This window comes from Aptenodytes patagonicus, chromosome W (assembly GCF_965638725.1).
Source record: "Aptenodytes patagonicus chromosome W, bAptPat1.pri.cur, whole genome shotgun sequence".
NCBI classification, from domain to species: Eukaryota; Metazoa; Chordata; class Aves; order Sphenisciformes; family Spheniscidae; genus Aptenodytes; species Aptenodytes patagonicus.
Window position 1 is genome coordinate 39,499,567 of NC_134981.1, and position 24,786 is coordinate 39,524,352.

The 24,786-nt window shown below is 42.2% G+C and overlaps 1 protein-coding gene across 1 annotated transcript in view; it reads right to left on the reverse strand.

The window, feature by feature from the left end:
- The window catches only part of LOC143172031 (geranylgeranyl transferase type-1 subunit beta-like), a 54,194-nt gene that overhangs the window by 28,542 nt on the left and 866 nt on the right, over positions 1-24,786 (reverse strand). Inside the window, 1 exon segment of the mRNA XM_076361251.1 lies at positions 23,941-24,664. Within this exon segment, the coding sequence (XP_076217366.1) occupies positions 23,941-24,484 (544 nt within the window). The 5' untranslated portion in view covers positions 24,485-24,664.

The following is a 24,786-nucleotide window of genomic DNA, read 5'->3' on the forward strand; positions in this document are numbered from 1 at the left end:
ATCCAAAGGTAAAAGCCTAATGAGTGCTCTAATTCATCAGCACCAGGGTGTTCTTAAATTCTCTCCCCCTCCCCCCAGCTTCAGCTTCAAATCTAAAAATCCTCATGGAAATTAGGGAAATTTGCACCAGACTAAGTGAAGAAAAATAGTTATAATGTTGAAAGCCCTAAAAAAGATCACTAAGCAATGTGGTACATCAACTGTAGTGTTAATTTATCAACACATTAACTTCTAACTTTAAATACATTCTGCATATATGCAACATCTAAATTTGAAGTACTTTGACTGATACAAGCTTCTATGTAATTACAGTGTGCAATTTTTCTATCAGACAAGTCTTTGAATCTAACTTCCATGGAATGAACTATCATTTAACAGAAGAAAACACCTGCAATTCTCCACTTCCTCCATCATCCACCTTTCAACCAAAAGTGGTTTTTTTTAATGACAAGTGTAATGAAGTCAGTTCGTCATGCATTAAAAACTGCTATCTTATAGTCATACCAACAAAGTGAAAAAGGCTCAAAGAAGGGGACCTCAGCTGAATTCGTACCAGCGTAAACAGTCTCAGGTATGGTGGTGACTCGCCACAGGGCAGTTTTCCCCAGCACGTGTTGGAGCAGCTGTCCCTGCTAGGGTAGAGGCTTCAGTGCAGGTGGAGCTTCAGATGGCAGAGGTAGCCCTCCAAGCCCTAGGCTGCAAAATTGAAGAGGAGCCAGATGTGCCTTCAAGCAAAGGATCTGGGCCACCTGACCCCAAACCATGCGAGACCACCAGGAAGAAGCAGCGAGTCATCCCTGCTGAGGGGGACAGAGGCACCCATCTGTCAACCCGACCTGTCATCTAGAGAGGTTTGCTGCCTGCCGGGGACCCAGATCCAGGATGTTGTGGAGGGACTGCCGAAGCTCATCTGACCCTCTGACTACTACCCCCTGCTGTTCTTCCATGTGGGCGCAAATGATACAGCCAGGGGCAACCTGGACAGTATCAAAAGCGACTACAGAGCTCTGGGGGTGGTAGTCAGAGGCATGGGAGCCCAGGCGGTGTTCTCCTCCCTCCTGCCGGTGAGGGGAAAGGGTGTGAGGAGCAGGGCGCTGATAATGCAGGTAAATAGTTGGCTGCGGAGCTGGTGTTGGCAACAAGGTTTGGGGTTCTATGACCATGGGACCCTGTTTGCAGATCAATGTCTGCTTGGGAAAGACAGGATCCACCTCACTAAGCACGGCAAAGCTATTTTCGCCAACAGGAGGGCTGACCTCATAAGGAGGGCTTTAAACTAAGAATGATGGGGGAGGGAGAGAGTAACCAACAGCCCTGTGAGGGAGTGACGGACAGGGTCGACGAGCAAAGGGCCTGGGGTGATGTGACAGGAAGGGACCACAAAAATCAACAAAACAGGGCTTAAGCAGGGTCACCTCCAGCATTTGCATGTAAGCAAGGAAGTGCCTACAAGGCACCATTATGGAGAAATCCCCAAAACCCTTTCTAGGAAGTCAACATGCTGGGGTGCCTCTCTGAAGTGCCTGTACACTAACGCACGCAGTATGGGGAATAAACATGAGGAGCTAGAGATCTGCGTGCAGCTGCAGGGCTATGATCTTGTTGGGATCACGGAGACGTGGTGGGATGGCTCCCATGACTGGAGTGCTGCAATGGAGGGATACAGGCTCTTTAGGAAGGACAGGCTGGGAAGATGAGGAGGGGGAGTTGCCCTTTATGTAAGAGAGCAGTTGGAGTGCACGGAGCTCTGCCTGGGGATGGATGAGGAGACACCTGAGAGCTTATGGGTAAGGATTAAAGAGCAGACCAATACGGGTGGCATTGTAGCAGGTGTCTGCTACAGGCCACCTGACCAGGAAGAACAAGCAGATGAGGCCCTCTGCAGGCAGACAGGAGCAACCTCACTTTCACAGGCCCTGGTCCTCATGGGGGACTTGAACCACCCCAATATCTGCTGGAGGAACAACACAGCAGGACATAAGCAATCCAGGAGGTTCCTGGAGGGCATCGATGACAACTTCCTGACCCAAGTGATAGAGGAGCCAATGAGGAGAGGTGTTATGCTGGACCTCATTACTCACCAACAACGAGGGGCTCACTGGGGATGTGAAGGTCAAAGGCAGCCTTGGCTGCAGTGACCATGAGATGCTAGAGTTCAGGATCCTGAGGGGAAGGAACAGGGCAAAAAGCAAGCTCACAACCCTGGACTTCAGGAGAGCAGACTTTGTCCTCTTCAAAGATCTTCTTGGAAGAGTCCCATGGGATAAGGCCCTGGAGGGAAGGGGGGCCCAAGAAAGCTGGTTAATATTCAAGGGTCACTTGCTCCAAGCTCAAAAGCAGTCCATCCCAACAAATACAAAGTCAGGCAAAAACGCCAGGAGGCCTGTGTAGATGAACAAGGAGCTCCTAGCCAAACTCAAGCACGAAAAGCATACAGAGGGTGGAAGCAAGGACGGGTAACCTGGGAGGAATACAGAAGCATTGTCCAAGCATCCAAGGATGAGGTTAGGAAAGCCAAAGACCACCTGGAGTTAAATCTGGCAAGTGATGTCAAGGGCAACAAGAAGGGCTTCTGTACGTACATAGGTGACAAAAGGAAGACTAGGGAAAACGTGGGCCCACTGCTGAATGAGGCAGGGCACCTGGTGACACAGGTCATGGAAAAGGCTGAGGTACTGAATGCCGCCTTTGCCTCAGTCTTCACTAGCAAGACCGGCCTTCAGGAATCCCAGGTCCCAGAGACCAGGGGGAAAGGCTGGAGCAAGGAAGACGTACCCTTGGTGGAAGAGGATCAGGTCAGGGAATACTTAAGCAAACTGGACATAATAAGTCCACGGGCCCTGATGGGATGCACCCACGAGTGCTGAGGGAGCTGGAAGATGTTGTCGCAAGGACACTCTCGATAATCTTTGAATGATCATGGTGACTGGGAGAAGTGCCTGAAGACTGGAGGAAAGCAAATGTCCCTCCTATCTTCAAAAAGGGCAGGAAGGAGGACCCAGGGAACTACAGGTCGGTCAGCCTTACCTTGATCCCTGGGAAGGTGATGGAGTAGCTAATTCTGGAAACCATGGAAGTCTAGTTGGAGGCCAGTAACTAGTGGTGTACCCCAGGGGTCAATACTGGGACCAATCCTGTTTAACATCTTCATCAATGATCTGAATGATGGGGCAGAATGTACCCTCAGCAAGTTTGCTGATGACACAAAACTGAGAGGAGTGGCTGATATGCCAGAGGGTCGTGCTGCCATCCAGAGAGACCTCAACAGGCTGGAGAAATGGGCTGACAGGAACCTCATGCAGTTCAACAAGGGGAAGTGCCAAGTCCTGCACCTGGGGAGGAACAACCTGTGACAGATGCACTCCTCCTGTTTGAACTAACTGAACTTTGGTCCAGGCAGAGGCTCAGCAAGTAGGCCTAACCAAAGTTAAGTTAATCCTATTGTGTGAGGCTATCAGTGAGAACTCAGCACCAAACCCCAAAAGAATGGTTTGGCTGGAGACGGAGCTGATAAACGGCTGAAACTGCATTAACACAGCAGAAAATCTGACTACGAATCAACTGCTTTACGCTATAAATATCTGCAGCCATCAGGGTCCGTTGAGCTCTCCCTCCGTAGCAGCTGGCTGCGTGGCGGTGATCTCCCCTTGAGTAGGGACGCCTCTCAAGGTTACCCCTCGAGGCTGAGAGATCCCTTACCTGACACCAGACATCGATGGGTTGGTAAGTGACATTTTTTGCATGCATGTAACATTTAAGATATGTACAGTAAGCTTAAGCGATGATCTTTGTATCCCATACATATCCTAACTTTAAGTGTAGTAAATAGTAGAGTATTGACTGCCAATCCATCTGTACTTATTAAATATTTTACATACCTAAATTTACTTATTAAAATCCAATAAACTAACTACTAGATCAGATCTGTCTGAGTGTCTCTGACTCTTCTCCTGCGACACAACCCCAGGCACCAATGTATGTCTTATGTTCCTCTTTGTCTTTTTTCTCTGTATTTCTCCTTTCTTTCGCCTCATCCTCTTTGCCCTCTGGCTTTTCTTGAAGATTTCTTTTCAGTCTCGGATCCTGCTTACTAATTTCAGATACTTTTGTGCTTTCACATTCCTGGGTTTGTTGCCAGCTGGTCAAGGGAGGTGATCCTTCCCCTCTACTCAGCACTGGTGAGGCCACACCTGGAGTACCGTGTCCAGTTCTGGGCTCCCCAGTACAAGAGAGACATGGACATAATGGAGAGAGACCAGCACAGGGCCACGAAGATGATTAAGGGACTGGAGCATCTCTCCTATGAGGGAAGGCTGAGATTGCTTGGACTGTTTAGCCTAGAGAAGAGAAGGCTCAGGGGGAATCTCATCAATGTGTGCAAATACCTGAAGGGAGGGTGCAAAGACGACGGAGCCAGGCTCTTTTCAATCGTGTCCAGTGACAGGACGAGGCAATGGGCACAATTTAATCTGTGTCAAATGTGCTTATGCAAACTACAAAATAAATTTTAAAAAAAGGCACAGATGTGGAAATCCTTCACCCATAAAACAGTTGTAAGCCTACTGGTACATAGCTGTTATGGCCTGCTGCAAATAAAAATGTGCTACAATGAGGACAGCTCTTCAGTTAAGCAGAACTCAGCTTCTCGTTGCTAGATGGAAGGATTCATCCCCAGCATCTGCCTTTTAGACTGTAGTTTACAATTCATTACCAAAGTAGAAATGGCAGTACGAGACCCAAGTGCAGGTATGCTGTTAGTGGGTTACCTCAATTCCCTTCTTACATGACAGCTACCATTAAAAAGTGTGATTAAAAATAAAGTACTTCAATGAAATCAGAATCTATTATTCCCTTTAGCTGCTCAATTTTTGTGTAATGTTTTAAAACTTTTCTTGTACTACTGAACTCTTATCAACCAAATCTCATCATCGGTAATTTTCAAATGCTGGATTTTTAACTGTATTGCTATAACTGATTTAAGACTTATTTTGTCTATTTATTTACATGACTTCTGGTCTTTAATCCCAGAGTTTACACACTGGCTCCTAGGAGAAACACAGTCTCAGGTCCACAAAGAACAACATGACTCTTCAGTGTCCTCACTACTACATAATCTCCAAAGGGAAGCTTTATCTCCTTCTCCAAATAAAAGAACTTTGTTGTTAACGTGCATGCAATAAATGCTCCCTAGAGCTTCAGGATTAGAAGCAGATTGCTAAAGTTATAGCTGCAATTCTTGAATTTAAAAATAGAATGCTCATCTGAAATCCTAAATGGGAAGTGAAAACAGCTCATTTCTAACCAGATGATTCTAACACATTGATGTCATGTCTCTCTCTCTCTCTATTTTTTTTTTTTTTTAAAGCTTCCTGCGTACATACAAGTTCAAATCTAAAGGGGAAACATTTATTTAATGAAAAAGACCCATCTTTCATCTTTCAGTTTATGCGCATCATCTCACTTTCGGTGAAGTTGGTTTTACTCTTTTATTGCAGGCTACTTGTACTTCTTATCTCATGTAATAGCTTAGTAGTGCTCTTCCCTACTTTCTTGAATTGCAAACAGCTAGTCAGAATGAGAAATAACTTTAAAAATTAAGTGAATTCCAGAAACATACCCCAATTAAAAGGATACTGATGTCCCTTGTAAAAAATTGACGAAGTGACAAGTTCAGCACCTGCATAGTCAGTTGAAGCATCACATATAAATGCAGTTCTGAAATGGTATCACCTAGCATTCACTTTCAGAGTTAAGCATATTTAACCACTTTCTGAAAGAGCTTAATATACAACAAAAAGTAATAAACATTTTATCAATCACTGTATGACTGCTGAAAGCAGAACAAAAAAAAAAAAAAAAACTGGGAAAACTTGTCTTATTTGACAACAGAACTAAATAAATGTGACCCTTTTCCCAAGTCAAAAGACTCCACATTTACATCAAGAGTTGAAACTTTACCTTGAAGGAAGTCACATTACTTAAGCGTAGATCAAAAAGTCCTCATGATGTGTAACAGAGCTCCAAGTGATGATCACAGAAGGTTTATCCTAGGATCTCTTATGTTAGAGAAAGGACATTTCTGTTATGTGACTTTTATGATTAACCTTTGATGGGAAGAGTGGTAACTTCTTCTACCACTACTTCTTCCCCTTCAGGGTACGTATGCATTCCTCTGGTTCCTAGGCACTTGATCACTGCAGCAGCTATATAAACAGCCTGTCACAAAGGCTGTTTATCACGATTCTAATCGTTTGAGTTTTGATTTACATACCACAGCAAAAGAGAGAAATCAAGAGAATAGTTTACATGATTAATGTTAAGTTTTCATTGTCTAACTACTTTAAGTCATATGAAAGCACTTTTTATGTCTATACGTGCTTCAGCTAAAAAAATTTGCCTCTATTCCTCTTTAAAAGCACAGATTGCATTTTCAACTTCTTCCATCGTTTCCCTGAACTTGTCAGCAACAACAACAAAACCACCTAAAGAAAAGAACAGAACATATCACTTAAGTTTCAAGTAGTCACCAGTAACTCAGCACTATCCAGAAACACACATGCTTGCAGAGAATTCTGGGATGCAGTGTACAAAAACAAGCCTGCATTTCCATCTCAAACAGTCTTAAAAGAAAGACACTCATTTAGTCACAAGGTGTGATTTCACTGTGATTTAGCTAACTAGATACAAATCCCAGTATTAAACATTTATTTCAATTAAAGAAGTGACTCATTCTGGGTAAGCTCAAACTGATTCACAGAATAAAACAACCTTATCCTACAGAGTTTCCACCTTTGTTGTTTTTGTTTTTTTTTTCAACAATATTTAAAATTTATTTCAACAATGTTTAAAAGACATGTAGATGTGGCACTTAGGGATATGGTTTAGTGGTAGACTTGGCAGTGTTAGGTTTACAGTTGGACTCGATCTTAAAGGTCTTTTCCAACCTAAATGATTCTATGATTCTAATACAATTACAGTGACTTAAGAAGCTCATTCAAATCTTTGGTTTACACTAGGCTGTATCAATCCAATTTAACCTACGGCTCCCTAATTTCTACAAAGTTGGGCCTACAAAGAAACATCAAAGTAAGATTTTTGTATACAGTCCTGTTAGTGTGCTTCAGTCATGTTCTGCACAAAGTCAAGTAAGAAAGACAGCTATCTAGAGAAAACCTATTTTGCAACGGTAGAAAACAGGTTTAGAATCTGAGTGGATTTAACCAGCACAACTTCCCCATGGACACAAACTGAACACATAAGTTTAACTTGGCTTTAAAAAAATAATAAGAAAAAAAACCCCTAAATTGATACCACTGTATCATCTAAAACTCTTAGTTCAGCTTTCACGTCTTGTTAGTTCTTGGCATCTTTGCTGACAGTTTAAGAAATAAGATAATGGTTTTTTTTATGGTATAGACACTGAAAAAATGAAGTCAGATGCATTTTATGTATCATCATAAAGCCCTCAGCTAGGAAGAGATCTTCAACCGGAGCTCCACACAAGGTAGCGGAGCACTGCAGAATGGGTCTTTCAGTGCCCATTTCCCAAGAGGTTCAAAACATCCAAACTGAAAAAGCTGTTTAAGCATTTCCAAGAGAATATTCCAACTTACACTTCAAGCCACCTGGATGGCTAGAAATGAACTCCCCATAGACCCTGCTCTGTGACCTCTTGAACTGCATTAAAATATTAACTTTATTTTACACAGGCCAAAGACTGACATATAGAAAATACCTGACTCTCAACATCCTGAATAAACAAATCCACACCACTTCTAAGAGAGAATAGAAGCTGCTACTTCCACCGAGAACTGCAAGAACCTTTACCCTTTCTTACATTCCTCCCTTCTTACATCCCCCTTCCCAGATTCCTGGAAAAGCAGACAGACTGAAGGAGTATTCCAAGTCTGCAGGAGAAGCACAAGCACAATTATATTAAAAAAAAAAAAATCTGTCTATAAGGGAAATAGTATACAGCAGAAGGATGTAGAAACTCAAGGTCTATTTAGATGGAAGTGTTCTAATGGGCACAGAACATTTTGCCTCTGTTCCCCTGCCAGTATTCCAACCACTCCCCTCCTCACTTTCTCTTCCTGAAACTTTACGTGTAAATTAATCTGCTGCTTCTTCCTCAAACTTGCTTGTGGACCATCAGAGGAAGAATTGACAGCACATTTCAAGACTCGCTTATTGCTCTCAATTCCAGTAACCAGAAAGACAGTGGTAAGAAAGAACAGTAGTTATTCAAGACAAACCGAGTCTCAATCCAAGCACACTGGATAATAAGAATTTAGCTACCACACTAATCAAATTCATACCAAAGGTGTGCAAAAAGCTATTTTCAAAAGATTATGACTAAAGGTTAACAGGTTTTTACAATTATAGTAGAACAGGAGCTGTGATCACATTTTGTCCTCTCAAACAATTTAAGTGCAAGTTCCAAACATTTAAAAAAAAAAAAAAAAAACAAAAACCCCAAAAAACCAAACCACAACCAACCCACAAAAAACACCCCAAAAACCAACCCACAGGAAAAAAACCCAACCCACAAAACATTAGATTGTTTATTAACATACAGTGAGCTTAACTTGCTAAATGTTCTTTTTCCAATACATTTTTGAATAGTGGCCAACTACTTTACTATCACTTGCAAAAAAAGTAAGCTGAGGAAGACACCCCACACAAAGTGGCACCCAAAATTATCTGTTAGATCAAGACTCATGAAACTAAAACCAGGTCTTAATAGGAAGTGATTTTCAGTCTCAAATACCCTAGGCAATCTTTGTCACTAATGGAGCGTTAAGTCAGTGACAGGAGCTTCGCCTATAAACTGGGCTGGTCACACTGCAGCTTCTACCGAGACCAATAAAATTTCCAATCACAGGAACAGATATTTTTCCAAATTTAGGTGGATTAAAAGTTTGGTTTGTCAACTGTAGTTTATTAACTATAATTCCTTCTTTCTTTATTATGGAAAACTGTTCATACCTCCAGATTGACAAGCACGAGACCTTTAAATTCCTAAGATGGAAAGAGATCAAAAGCAGACAAATACACAAAACCAGCTTGCCAATACACAGACACATTATAAAAGTCATCTTGCTGTGCTGGAGAAAGTCTAGTTAAAACTTAACTATAGCTGTCAAACCAGAAGTAAATACCGACTGGCTCCTCGGGCCATCTGCACTTCTAGAACACTCAGTGATGAAGCCAAAACCAGATCCATCTGGGTTTAGGCTGAGCCACCAGTTGATGTAGCCAGTTTAGGGTGTATTCAAGTCCATACTGCCTCACTCAAAGCAGAGCTCTGAAACACTAGAAAGGTCTTTTGGAGGGTGCCAATTCCAATGCCAATCTAGACATGGCCTGGGATGAAAAAGATTCAGAACTACAAGTGTTTGCACCAATGTATGTCAGAATCTTGTGTTAGCTGGGCAAATTTAACTTTAACATTTAAATTTCAAAATATTACTGTACATAGATTAAGTTATATTTGAGGTGTTAGTTGATTTAAAAAATAAAACATTTTTGAGAGGTTTTTTTTTTTTTATTACAGACCATACTGTACTCGTTAAAATACTAGAGTCATCCTTAGGTCACAACTATTTCATCTTTAGATGTTATCATTCACAATCCTCTATTTTCTACCTTCAAGTCAATATTTTCAAGGTATTAAAAAAAGTCATAACATAAAAGCATATTAAAGACAAATCAAAATGCACTAGTAACACCAAAGTTCTTACAGTTGCTTCACAACTATAGCAGGAAGGAAATATTATAAGAATACAAGCTTCCATAAACTAAAAGTGGACATGGGCTGATAGATGGATATAGAGCTGCCAACTTAAAACAAACAAAAAACCCCACCACCCACACACATAAAACCCAACCTTAAGAAATAACAAGAATTCCAGCCATCTACCTAGCAATTATCAAGTGTTAAATTTGAAGAAGAATTTAAGAGGACGTGGCAGTTAGACCTTGAGTTAGATATCAAGGCTATGTTCCACATGTTACTCATAAATTCAACTGTTCAAATATAAGGATGGCAAATCAACTATTATCCACTTCAAAAACACTCTATCGTCTACAGTGACAGGAATAAACAGTGCCTGAACACTATCTATGCAATTCTGCAGTTAAGTCAATCCAATTTTTGTAACAAATTCTTTCTTTAGTAAGAAATTAAAATCAGCGTTACATCTACTGCTGTATTAAAGAGGAAACAGGCTGAAAAGCAAACGCCCTTTGAAAGTAATTCTCTTTGATAAGCAGCTAAGAGAAACACAGAGAGAGATGTTGGTCAAATTTTTTAAGCATTCTTTAAGTTAAGGATGATTATTTCAAAGCAGACTTCATTAAGTTTTCTTAATCCATTTCTAATTCTTAAGTGAGCTGCTGGAATTTGATCACATGTAGAAGCTAGCTAATATTACAACACTGTGAGAAACTTCTCAATCTTGCACAAGAACAAAATTGGACTGGAAATATTATGCTAGTCATAGCACTTCTCTGCTAGAGAAGTAGGTACTGTTATATTGCAGTATATTGCATTGTTAATACTGTTTTCTATCTATATAAAACTCTACTATTCGTACTACCTAATAATGTTCTCTAATTAAAAACAGGAACAAAATGGAATAATCCAAAACTCAAAGACATGTTAGGGAAAAAAAAAAATGTTAAACTGATGTCATAGTTTCATGTTTCATTCTTTCATTATAGTCCTACTTTAACAGGGGTAGTATGAACATTACACAAATGCTTCATGTATCACAGAACTGATTCCCTAACTATTCAGTCTTACAAAAAAAAAAAAAAAAGCAGCTCATCTAGGGAGATTCACATTTATAATGAGGTTGTGTCTTTCTACGTCAGAAGCAAATTATTCTCAAAATAGGCTGGTAGCTTGTGACATGGGGAGGAAAGAAAGTGAAGCAGCGACACAAAGAGATTTGGCTTGATTTGCAACCGATATTAACTACATCGACTTCCTAAGATTTGCAAAATGCTTAATCAAATTTCTGGAGAGCAAAACTTTTTAAATTTAAAATTTGATTTTTAAAATATGATAGCAGTGTGATATCATACCAAAGATCTCTTCCTGAAAATACACACTCAGCTGCTGGAATTTACACACTGGTCAATCCTTGAAATTAAATAATTTTTTCTTCATATGTTTAAAATAAACCACATGCATATATTTTTGCAGCCTCACAGATGAAATTAATCACCTTCATAAAGTGAAGTTGTTCATAAAACACTGAATTTTTTAATATTTTTTTTTATGCAGAGCACTTGAAGAAAATAAGTCTTCTAGCAGCTTATTGATACATACATACAAATATAGGCAGCGCAAAAGAAAACTGTTTTACATCTCTACACTTAGTACACATGACAAAGGAAAACTAAAGGTATGCCTTCCTTTTAAAGACAGATTAAGTAAAAATTGCAAAGAACTATTAACCTCCATAAGTAGTTCCATGTTCTGTAACGGAATAATTGTTCCCTTGGTCACAAAAGTACTTAATGATAACTCATATTATCAAGATTAATAATACAAAGTGGCAATGATGTATAAAATTTTGTGAATCATTTAATTTCAACAGGAACTATTTTTTGCATCTGAAATTCAATAATTTATTCCTTTAAACTGTACCTTCTTTCGTTATTTTATTTACAGACATTCGTACTGAAGTTCAGTTTCACATAACATCACACACAAAATATCTACAAATTGCAGTGCAGAGCATTATGTAATATCATCCAAAAAAAGGAAAAAAACCCCAAACAATCCAAACAAAACAGACACAAAACACTTTTAGAACAAGGCCTTTATTCACAAGGGAAGAGTGTTTAGAATTTTTTAAAAAAATTTTTTTTCTTGTTTTTTCCAAAATGAATCTTGGCAAGCAGACAAGACAAAAAAAAAAAAACAACACACACCTCAGAAGAGAACAAATCTGTCAGATTCCTTGATGTTTACTGCAAGGGAAGCTTAATTATGTTTCATGTATACTAAACCACACTGGTGTCCTGGTTTCGGCAGGGATAGAGTTAATTTCTTTTCTAGTAGCTGGTACAGTGTTTTGGATTTAGGATGAGAACAAAGTTGATAACGCACCCATGTTTTAGTTGTTGCTAGGTAATGCTTACACTAGCCAAGGACTTTTCAGCTTCCCATGTTCTACCGACTGAGAAGGCTGGAGGTGCACAAGAAGCTGGGAGGGGGCACAGCCAAACTGGCCAAAGGGACATTCCATACCATGTGACGTCATGCTCAGTACATAAACTGGGGAAAGCTGGCCGGGGGGGCCGCTGCTCGGGGACTGGCTGGGCATCGGTCGGCGGGTGGTGAGCAATTGTACTGTGCATCACTTGCTTTGTGTATTATTATTATTATTATCATATTATTATTATTATCATTTTATTTCAATTATTAAACTGTTTTTATCTCAACCCACGAGTTTTTCTAACTTGTGCTCTTCCAATTCTCTCCCCCATCCCACCGGGTGGGGGGGAGTGAGCGAGCGGCTGCGTGGTGCTTAGTTGCCGACTGAAGTTAAACCACGACAGTCCTTTTTGGCGCCCAACGTGGGGCTCGAAGGGTTTGAGATAATAACAGGTTAACCGGAGTGTATTAAAGAACTTATATCTGTTAGTAGTTGTGGGTCACAATGTTGGTTTCTCTGTTCTCGATATTGATTTGTATAATCTGCATCGCGCTCTTTTTCCTGCTGTACATGTTAAAGATTGGTGTTGGGTTTTGCAGTTTGCTGTGGTCTGCAGTGAATAGTAATGTCTCGCTTGTGAGGTTTGTTTTTAGAACATTGACCTTGACGTTAGTGTGGTATGTAAACTTCGCAATGAAGCCGTTACTGTACCACGGAGATCATTTCGTGGAGACAACTAGCAATTGCAGTAACTTTTCTGAGAGTTTTTTTACGGAGGAAATACAGAATGGCAGGGTCACTACCTTCTTCTATGATGTTTCCTCCTTCATTACAGTAATTTTTCAGTATTTTGAACATCCTTGGGCAGTTAAGATACTTCTATTAATACTTCTTGGGAATACTGTTTCGGTTTTGTCTAAAGTTGGTAAGCAATTTAAGAATATCATCCAGAGATCTGCCCCAAGGCTGAATAATTATGAGTGGCAGGGTGTGTGGGACAAGATGGGCAAGTACCTAGGCCAATGGGCACCCCCAGTGTTTTGGAACTTCACCCCTGAGCAAGTGCAGAATCCTGAAAAGTTAGTAGAATATTTGGAAAAAGTATGCTGTCACCCTGGCAACTCCAGAGAGATGCAGCTCATTGCAACGTGCTGGGGCCTGGCCCATGCCTACCGAGCCCTGTTCAACACCATTCAGTGCCCTCAAAGGGAAGGGAAGGTCTCTGGCTCTGACAGTAAAACGACGCGCCCTGCGGCCACTCCGACCCCAGCGACAGGCCGTGCAGCCACTCAGACCCGGACAACAGGCCCTGCGGCCACTCAAACCCGGGCAACACGCACTATGGCCACTCCAACCCCAGCGACATGCACTGCAGCCACTCAGACCCCGGCAACAGGCCCTGCGGCCACTCAGACCCCGGGAACATGCACTGCGGCCACTCAGACCCTGGCGACATGCACTGCGGCCACTCCAATCCCGGCGACATGCACTGCGGCCACTCAGACCCCGGCGACATGCACTGCAGCCACTCAGACTCCAGTGACATGCACTGCGGCCACTCAGACCCTGGCGACATACACTGAGGCCACTCAAACCCCGGCGACATGCACTGAGGCCACTCCAACCCCGGCAACAGGCCCTGCGGCCACTCAGACTCCGGTGACATGCACTTGCACTGCGGCCACTCCAACCCCGGCGACATGCACTGCGACCACTCCAACCCCGGCAACACGCCCTGTGGCTGAACCAAAGAACCAGCCTGTGCTGGTATCAGTCGCCCCGGTACACAAGAAGAAATTTTGGAAGCGGAAGTCGGCTCGTTTAGTAAGGGAGGAAGAAGCTTCTTCTAAAAGGGAACCGGAGGAAGAACTGTACGACTACCCTGGAGAAGGGCCATCACGAGAACGGGAGGAGGAGACCCGGCCGCTGATCGGGGAGGAGGAAGAGGAAGAACTCATAAACGAGGCAGTGACCACCCGATCTCTATCCCTGAGTGAGCTGCGAGATATACGAAAAGATTTCAGCCGTCGTCCAGGCGAGCATATTGTCACCTGGCTGCTCCGATGCTGGGATAATGGGGCCAGTAGCCTGGAATTAGAGGGTAGGGAAGCCAAGCAGCTGGGATCCCTTTCTAGGGAAGGGGGCATTGATAAAGCAATTGGAAAAGGGACACGTATCCTCAGCCTTTGGAGGCGACTCTTGTCAAGCGTGAAGGAAAGGTATCCCTTTAAGGAAGATGTCATATGTCGCCCAAGCAAGTGGGCCACCATGGAGAAGGGTATCCAGTTTCTGAGAGAATTAGCTGTGCTGGAGGTGATTTATGATGACCTGAACAATAAACAACTATCCAAAGATCCAGACGAAGTCAAGTGCACACGACCCATGTGGCGGAAGTTTATAAGGAGCTCACCATCGTCATACGCCAATTCATTGGCAGTGATAACCTGGAAAGATGGAGAGGAACAAACAGTGGATGAATTGGCTAGTCAACTCCGGCAATACGAGGAAAGTCTTTCTTCCTCCATCGTCTCGGCTGTGGAGAAACTGTCCGAAAAACTGTCCCGGGAGATTCAGCAACTCAGAGAGGATAGGTCCTACTCCCCACCTGTACGGACCAGTATCTCGGCTATTAGAAGTAAGCGTTCTCTTGCTCAAGAGAGAGAATATAAAGGGTACACACCACGGGGCACCCTATGGTTTTATCTGCGTGACCACGGAGAGGACATGAGGAAGTGGGATGGGAAACCTACCGCAGCCCTAGGGGCACGGGTACGCGAATTGCAAGGGAAAACAATCACAGAAAGAGGTTCTTCCAGGAAAATTGCTGCTCCAGTTTCCAGCGGGCAGTTCCCCAGACAGGGTAGAAGGGCTGATCTTACTCTTGATCTTAATGAAGAAACTTCTGACCCGTACGTACAAGAAATGAGAAATGAGTACTGTGATGAGGATTAGAGGGGCCCTGCCTCCAGCCAGGGGGAGGAAAGGGACAACCGGGTTTCCTGGACTGTGTGGATTCGGTGGCCTGGCACATCAGACCCACAGAAGTATAAGGCTCTGGTAGACACCGGTGCACAGTGTACCCTAATGCCATCAAGATATATAGGGGCAGAACCCATCTGTATTTCTGGGGTGACGGGGGGATCCCAACAGCTAACTGTATTGGAAGCCGAAGTGAGTTTAACTGGGAACGGGTGGCAGAAGCACCCCATTGTGACTGGCCCAGATGCTCCGTGCATCCTTGGCATAGACTACCTCAGGAGAGGGTATTTCAAGGACCCAAAAGGGTACCGGTGGGCTTTTGGTATAGCTGCCTTGGAGATGGAGGAAATTAAACAGCTGTCCACCTTGCCTGGTCTTTCGGAGGACCCCTCTGTTGTGGGGTTGCTGAAGGTCGAAGACCAACAAGTGCCAATTGCTACCACCACAGTGCACCGGCGGCAATATCGCACCAACTGAGACTCCCTGATTCCCATCCATAAGCTGATTCGTCGACTGGAGAGCCAAGGAGTGATCAGCAAGACTCGCTCACCCTTTAACAGTCCCATATGGCCAGTGCGGAAGTCTAATGGAGAGTGGAGACTAACAGTAGACTATCGTGGCCTAAATGAAGTCACGCCACCGCTGAGTGCTGCTGTGCCAGACATGCTAGAACTTCAATATGAACTGGAATCAAAGGCAGCCAAGTGGTATGCCACAGTTGATATTGCTAATGCATTTTTCTCAATCCCTTTGGCAGCAGAGTGCAGGCCACAGTTTGCTTTCACTTGGAGGGGTGTTCAGTACACCTGGAACCGACTGCCCCAGGGGTGGAAACACAGCCCTACCATTTGCCATGGACTAATCCAGACTGCACTGGAACAGGGTGGAGCTCCGGAACACCTGCAGTACATTGATGACATCATCGTGTGGGGCAGCACAGCAGAAGTTGTTTTTGAAAAAGGGAAGGAAATAGTCCAAATCCTGCTGAAGGCCAGATTTGCCATAAAACAAAATAAGGTCAAGAGACCTGCACAGGAGATCCAATTTTTAGGAATAAAATGGGAAGATGGATGTTGTCAGATCCCAATGGATGTGATCAACAAAATAACAGCCATGTCTCCACCAAGTAGCAAAAAGGAAACACAAGCTTTCTTAGGTGTCGTGGGTTTCTGGACAACGCATATTCCGAAATACAGTCTGATCGTAAGCCTTCTCTATCAAGTGACCCGGAAGAAGAACGATTTCAAATGGGGCCCTGAGCAACGACAAGCTTTTGAACAAATTAAACGGGAGATAGTTCATGCAGTAGCCCTGGGGCCAGTCCGGGCAGGGCAAGAGGTAAAAAATGTGCTCTATACCGCAGCCGGGGAGAATGGCCCTACCTGGAGCCTCTGGCAGAAAGCACCAGGGGAGACTTGAGGTCGACCCCTAGGGTTTTGGAGTCGGGGATACAGAGGATCCGAGGCCCGCTATACTCCAACTGAAAAAGAGATATTAGCAGCATATGAAGGGGTTCGAGCTGCTTCAGAAGTGATCGGCACTGAAGCACAGCTCCTCCTGGCACCCCGACTGCCGGTGCTAGACTGGATGTTCAGAGGGAGGGTCCCCTGTACACATCATGCAACTGATGCTACATGGAGTAAGTGGGTCGCACTGATCACACAACGGGCTCGAATAGGAAACCCCAGTCGCCCAGGAATCCTGGAAGTGATCATGGATTGGCCAGAGGGCAAAGATTTTGGAATATTGCCAGAGGAGGAGGTAACGCGTGCTGAAGAGGCCCCAATGTATAATGAACTGCCAGAAAATGAGAAGCAATATGCCCTGTTCACTGATGGGTCCTGTTGTCTTGTGGGAAAGCATCGGAGGTGGAAAGCTGCTGTATGGAGTCCTATGCGACAAGTTGCAGAGACTGCTGAAGGAGAAGGTGAATCGAGCCAATTTGCAGAAGTAAAGGCCATCCAGCTGGCTTTAGACATTGCTGACCGAGAAAAGTGGCCAGTGCTCTATCTCTGTACTGACTCATGGATGGTGACAAATGCCCTGTGGGGGTGGTTGCAGCAATGGAAGCAGAGCAACTGGCAGCGCAGAGGCAAACCCATCTGGGCTGCCGCATTGTGGCAAGATATTGCTGCCCGGGTGGAGAACCTGGTTGTAAAAGTCCGTCACGTAGATGCTCACGTACCCAAGAGTCGGGCCACTGAAGAACATCAAAATAACCAGCAGGTGGATCAGGCTGCTAAGATTGAAGTGGCTCAGGTGGATCTGGACTGGCAACAAAAGGGTGAATTAATTCTAGCTCCGTGGGCCCATGACACCTCAGGCCACCAAGGAAGAGATGCAACATACAGATGGGCTCGTGATCGAGGGGTGGACTTGACCATGGACACTATAGCCCAGGTTATCCATGAATGCAAAACATGCGCTGCAATCAAACAAGCCAAGCGGTTAAAGCCTTTTTGGTATGGAGGACGATGGCTGAAATATATATATGGGGAGGCCTGGCAGATTGAGTATATCACACTCCCACAAACCCGCCAAGGCAAGCGCCACGTGCTTACAATGGTGGAGGCAACCACCGGATGGCTGGAAACATATCCCGTGCCCCATACCACCGCCCGGAACACTATCCTGGGCCTTGAAAAGCAAGTCCTATGGCGACATGGCACCCCAGAAAGAATTGAGTCAGACAACGGGACTCATTTCCGAAACAACCTCATAGACACCTGGGCCAAAGAGCATGGCATTGAGTGGGTGTATCACATCCCGTATCATGCACCAGCCTCTGGGAAAATTGAACGATACAATGGACTGTTAAAGACTATGCTGAGAGCAATGGGTGGCGGGACGTTCAAACATTGGGATACGCATTTAGCAAAGGCCACCTGGTTAGTCAACACTAGGGGATCTGCCAATCGAGCAGGCCCTGCCCAGTCAGAACTTTTACGAACTGTAGATGGGAATAAAGTTCCTGTAGTGCACATAAAAAATATGCTGGGGAAGACAGTCTGGGTTATTCCTGCCTCAGGCAGAGGCAGACCCATCCATGGGATTGCTTTTGCTCAAGGACCTGGGTGCACTTGGTGGATAATGCGGGAGGATGGGGAAGTCCGATGTGTACCTCAAGGGGATTTGATTTTGGGTGAGAATAGCCAATGATCTGAATTATGTGATGTTAAGTACTAATTATAGTTATAATAGTTATACTAATAATACACAGATATACTAATAATATTATATGCCATACTAATGTTATTACAATAAGAATCACCCAGACTAATGAAGAATAACTTCAGTGAAACCAAGCAAAGCACAGTGATGATGGTACCAGAACTGACTTCAACATGGAACAATCCAACACCACATACCATCTCCATTTTTCCTGCCCTGAAAGATTATTATGACAGATGGAGCCCAAAGTCATGGACTAAATGAACTCACCAAACATTTTAGAGGGATGGCCCAAAGACTAAGGGAATGACATCTCTGTGTGTGTGTGTGTGTGTATATATATATATAGAAAGGGGTGGTGATTAATGAAAATGTACTGGAAAATATGAGACTTGAGCATGACGCAGATGGTATAGAATAAGGGGTGGATATTGTCCTGGTTTCGGCAGGGATAGAGTTAATTTCTTTTCTAGTAGCTGGTACAGTGTTTTGGATTTAGGATGAGAACAAAGTTGATAATGCACCCATGTTTTAGTTGTTGCTAGGTAATGCTTACACTAGCCAAGGACTTTTCAGCTTCCCATGTTCTACCGACTGAGAAGGCTGAAGGTGCACAAGAAGCTGGGAGGGGGCACAGCCAAACTGGCCAAAGGGACATTCCATACCATGTGACGTCATGCTCAGTACATAAACTGGGGAAAGCTGGCCGGGGGGGCCGCTGCTCGGGGACTGGCTGGGCATCGGTCGGCGGGTGGTGAGCAATTGTACTGTGCATCACTTGCTTTGTGTATTATTATCATATTATTATTATCATTTTATTTCAATTATTAAACTGTTTTTATCTCAACCCACGAGTTTTTCTAACTTGTGCTCTTCCAATTCTCTCCCCCATCCCACCGGGTGGGGGGGAGTGAGCGAGCAGCTGCGTGGTGCTTAGTTGCCGACTGAAGTTAAACCACGACAACTGGTCATACAGCAAAGAGCACGCATCCATATAATCCCCCTACTTCTGGGTCTGCCAAGTCTGTAAAAAAAAAAAAAAATTTACACACACACACACACCCCCACCGCAGGTTTGAGTATTATGCTTTTCAGTCTCCCACATAAATGATAACACTGAAATAGTGCTAGTCCTTGATATAGTACTACTATGTGTATAACCTTGATAAGGTACTCGGAGACTGAGGTCTGTATACTTCTAAACTTTCCAAAACGAGCAAGTAAACTGAACAAGCCTCATCCTCCACATTATTTTACAAAGCCATTATGATCAAATAAATACCATTAGCTATGGTGCAGTAAGAACAACAAGACTTGAAGTCATAGCATTATTTTGCATTTTCAAAATACATGATTCCCTCTAACTTTTATGGCAGTATGGAGTATGATAGACAACAAAAAAATAGGGTTTCCAACCAAACGTTCCTGTGCAGATCTCAAGAGATACCTAAATGAATGCCTAATCCAGCAGTTCTTAAATTTTCTAATACTTGGAAGGGGGGGAAAATTAGTCTTTTGGCTAGCAGATGTGTCTGTTAACAACTGAAAGGAGACAGAGGTAGTAAAGACCATCAGTGAAACCCAGGAATATCATCTTGATGAGAAAGAGACCACATTCCAAGCAACTCAGCAACGGAAAGAGTTACAAGCCACATTCAGAAAAAAAAAAAAAAATCTGCCTTTCAAGTAATTATTTTTGGAAAAAAAGAGTCCTTATTCCCTACGCCATTATGTACACACCATCCAGGCTATCAGAGCTTGCGTACTTTATCTATAGTTTAACTTCTTAATTACAGAAAGGAAGGGAATGAACCGCCATTATTAGAGCAGGTCCGATGGAGAAGGGATAAAGCATAACACAAAGTATCAAAACATGCATTGCAGTTTCTCAAAGTGCAAGATCCAAGTATTCTGTCTGGAGTTAGACTAGAGGTGTAACATCCCTTTAAAATGGTTTGCATGCGAAACATCTCTGTTGTGGAAATTAAATGAATTTTAAGTAGAAAATCCAATTCCAACAAATACAGCCCCAGGTAGATCACCAACAAAGCCCAAATCCATAATTTCGAGGCCCAGCAAAGACTGCTATCACTTGAATTACAAGAGCAAGCATCTCCCCCACCCCCACACAAACACTGACTAGCCAAAAGAAGACTGCACAGAAACACATCAGCAAAACACTGCCCAAGACTCCAGAAGTCTATTAACACTGTAAGGGAGCACTATCCTTTAACTACAAATCATTGGCAGGCTTCACAATGCAGCAGAATAGAAAACTGCATGCAGCCAAAACGCAGAATGTTCCTCCTGATCCGAGCACATGGGTAGGTGGTCTGTACCTCATTCTAGGGTTCTTCCTCCTCATGAAAAAACTCAGGTTTCTGCTACTACAGTATTATCCGTACTATTCCTTATTTTAAGAGCAAATTAAGAAAAGCTTTTTTTTTTTTTGCTCTTATTTAAAAAAAAAAAACCACCAAACTAATTTGCTATTCAAGACCTGTTTCATACCAGTGAAATATATCAAGCCCTGTTAGTTTTAACCTGCACCTTCTCAAACCAGGAGTAACGTACTGGAAAAGCCTCCGAATTAGGAAGACAATGCCGAATTAACTCACACTGGAAGCATCGCTTTACCTACTTTCTGCTTTTCTAAAAAAGTCTTTAATTCTACAGGTATCTTTGCTGTTTTCCACAATTCTAAAAGAAAAAAAGAAGAGTTTTCTTATCCTGTTTATCACTTTTTTTCCTCACTTGCACTGTTCATGTGACAAAGTATTAAGAAAATCCTTTGTTTCCATTTCTGTGGCTCATATGTTCTTCATAAAAGTTTGGGGAAACTGTAAAAGTCAGATCTGTAAAACAGTGGCAAGAACAGAGACGACTAAACACTCATATTTTAAATTCAAAACTATTGACCATCTTTTGCAGTATAGCACTTGTCTAACCCCAAACATCTTGTTACCTCCTCCTTCACTATCATCTCCTGATAGATGGTGCTAGACCCATACTTTACCCCAGCGTAGTATCCTACCTGAATCAGACTCAGAAATCATATCCTAGCTGTACTTTTGCACTTCCACAACTCTCCTTCCAGAACATCTGCATTCTGAGTTTTAGTAGTCCAAAACACAGTTGCTGGATTATGTCTGTATTTTAGAAGCAGGACTTAATTGCATGTTTCTAAACTACTCTTTTATACCCCTGCCTCAGTTGTCATCCTGGCTTTTAGATCTCTGTGAACTTACCTATTTTGTCATCTCCAAGTATTTGGATTTCTCCCTGGAACTGTCAATACCTGAAAACATGTTTTCACATTTTTCCCAGCTCTAGAATTCTCCCCATTTTTTAAATGTGAATAAAGTCCTATCTTACAATAAGAAAATCTACTGGAAAAGCCTAAGAGATAGTTCGAGTAATTTTACCCTCTCACTCTTTCCCTGGTTTCAAGAATACCTGGAAGAGAACCTCTAGTAGTCTCCCATAACAGCATTTTTCCAAACGTAGTAAAACTACATTAGTTTTGTTCTTATGAAAAGCTTTATATTTTAAAATGCAGCAAAATTGACAGTAGCTAAAGCTTTTGCATCTTTCACAGAGCAGTAGGCTTCTCCATGAATGGCCCAGAAAGGGGTCTAGTTTAGATACAAGGATAGCAACAACTTTAACTACTCGAGCAGAGCGCTTTTAAGTTCTCTTCATCTCCCTACCACAAGCACCCCTACTCTGTCAAGAGAGTTGTTAGACAACAGGGAGGAGTAGAAACTGAAAGTAATAGACAGAGACTTTGAGGTGGAATATGACGCTGTAGAATGAATCCTATTAGAAACATTCGTTTTTAAATTAATAGCTAGTGAGCATTCTTGCAAAACAAAGTTCAGAAGGTTAGTTGTTGAGCCTCAGCCACTGCAACACCCATACTGTTGTAATATTTAAGGCTACCAGTTTTGCTCAGTTCTTCTGCCTTTCCACAGCTGACTTTCAGGGTTTATAGCACTTTCTTTCTCTCCTCCTTTAGTTTGTCACTGCTTATTTAATAACTTCAGAGACCAGACTGCTTTGTGATGCCAAAAAAGTACGCTCATGTCATATCAGAGAGGAGCATTTGTTTCCAAACACAAAAAGGCAGTCCATACTTGACCAATAGATATATGCACACACATGCATTTGTACACACTGTAGTCCAAAAGATAAAATGAATTTTTATGAGCTAAAACATATCCAATCCAACATTTTATTATTATTATTAAAAAATAAGCATCAGTTAATACCTTAGGAAGTTTTGCTCATATGCCTAAGTTGCAAGTCACACAAACTGAAGGAAGCAGAGAGAGGAAGGAATTAAGATGATAATAAAAAAAAAAACAAAACAAAACCACCACACAAAACCACCTGAGAGCAGCGAGGAAACCCTCAGGAGTGCGCGGCTGCCATTCAGTCATTTAAACAATAAATAAAAATAAAATAAATGCACTAGTAAAGTGAATAATAAGGATGAGTAAATTAAAGCCTACTCCACTGACACAAAAATGAGGAATAAGAGATCCACAGATTTATTTTTTTTCCTGTTACATCAGATATTTAGCAGCTCTGCTCTGTTCACACCTACCATATAAAGGGATGACTTTTAAACCAGAAATAATGTATATTTTATATTTAGCTTGTTATTCCAAGAACCCAGTCTAGAAACATGACATTTTTATCTTATCACAAGTCAGTCCATGATTCATAGGCAACCTTAAATCCTTAAAGATTTATTTTACTCTGCCCACCTCTATGACAAATTTTTAGTTTAGCTTTCTTTAATATTAAACCCATGTAACTCCATGACTTGCAGAAAAAAAGGCATATTTAACTGAACAGCTTTTTCAGAGATTACTCTCATATTTGACATTTAACAATATTGCGCAGTAAGCTAGGCACTACAGGTTTTTCTGTCAAAATATACTTGAAGTATATTATACTGTTAAAATTTTAATTAGCCAGAAGAGGGAAGCTGAAGTATTATGCTACAGAAAGATTTATTAGCAGATTTATTATTAATAAACATATATAAAAAAATAAGCTGCCGAGACACAATCCTGGCTCAATGAGCTAAAAAGTTAACCATAACCTGCAATAATCAATATGCTTTTTAGGCCAATATCATATTCACATACAAGTTTGAGATGTAACAAAAGCCAGCAATTAGAATAAGAGGTCCACCTAATTCTAGTCTTAGTGGCACAGGCAAATTTTATGTACAGCATATTTGGTTTGTTAAGAAACAGCATGAAAAACATCCTAAATTTTACACAATATATGCTCATATATTGTGTAACTACACAAACCTGCTACAAATAGGAGTTCTCAGCAAAAGTCAATTAGCTTTTTGCACATGCATAAATGCAAAGTCTTTAGATTAAAACGTATCAATTTAGAATTACATTTTATAGCCAGTATTAAATGAGTATGCTGAAAAAACTTGTAAAAACATAGCTAAATACACTTCATCTCTTACTGGAAAACACATTCAACATTATGAGACTAGAGGAATATTTTTGGATGTCAGTCTCCTAAAGAACACGAGTAACTTCACCCCTATTTACTACAAGGAAAAATGAAACTATGAACTTACCTTTAACACTTTTTCTGTTAACATCAGCTCCTTTTTCAAGTAAATACTGAGCAATTTCTTTGTGGCCTTTGTAACATGATATCATCAAGCATGTATGCCCATGACGGTTTGATACTTCCAAGTCTGCTTTGTGCTCCACGAGATATTTTACTATTTCCAGGTGACCATCAAAACAGGCAGCTCTAAGCGGAGTTGAATTTGTTAGAGTTGTGTTGTTGACAGATGCACCGTGGTCTAACAGACACTGAACCACCTTCAAGTGGCCAGCGGCTGATGCTGCCCATAATGGCGGAGCTCCCTCAATAGTCTCACCATCAAAATTAACCGAACCACCAATTTCTATAGAAGCAGAGCAATAGTCCAACAAGTATTCCACCATGTCAACGTGCCCATAACGGGCTGCCATCAAAAGTGGTGTGGCACCATTGGTTTTTTCTGACATTAGTAAGGCCACCTCTTCTCTGGTTTTGCTTGCCAGTAACTTGGAAAGGAGCCGCAGCTTGCCATCACGAGCTGCATTGAACGCTGCTGTCTTTAGATCCATTTATCCTTCAAGAAATAGAGGTACAGACTACACACCTGCCTTTTTCAGTCACAAACAAAAGCTTATTAGAAACACACAGCCCAAACAGAGTGTCCCCAACTTTTTCTCAGATCAGGCAGATGGGACAACATGGAGACTCTGAACGAGGTCCTGACAAAGCACAGGCTGCACTTGATAACTCTGCAAAAGAAAATAATTCTGAATGTTTTTACCTTCTACTTCTCAAATAAGTATATACAATTATATTTTTCTACAGCTATACTCAAACAAAACACTGGTTGTGGTGCACCAACATCCAGCTG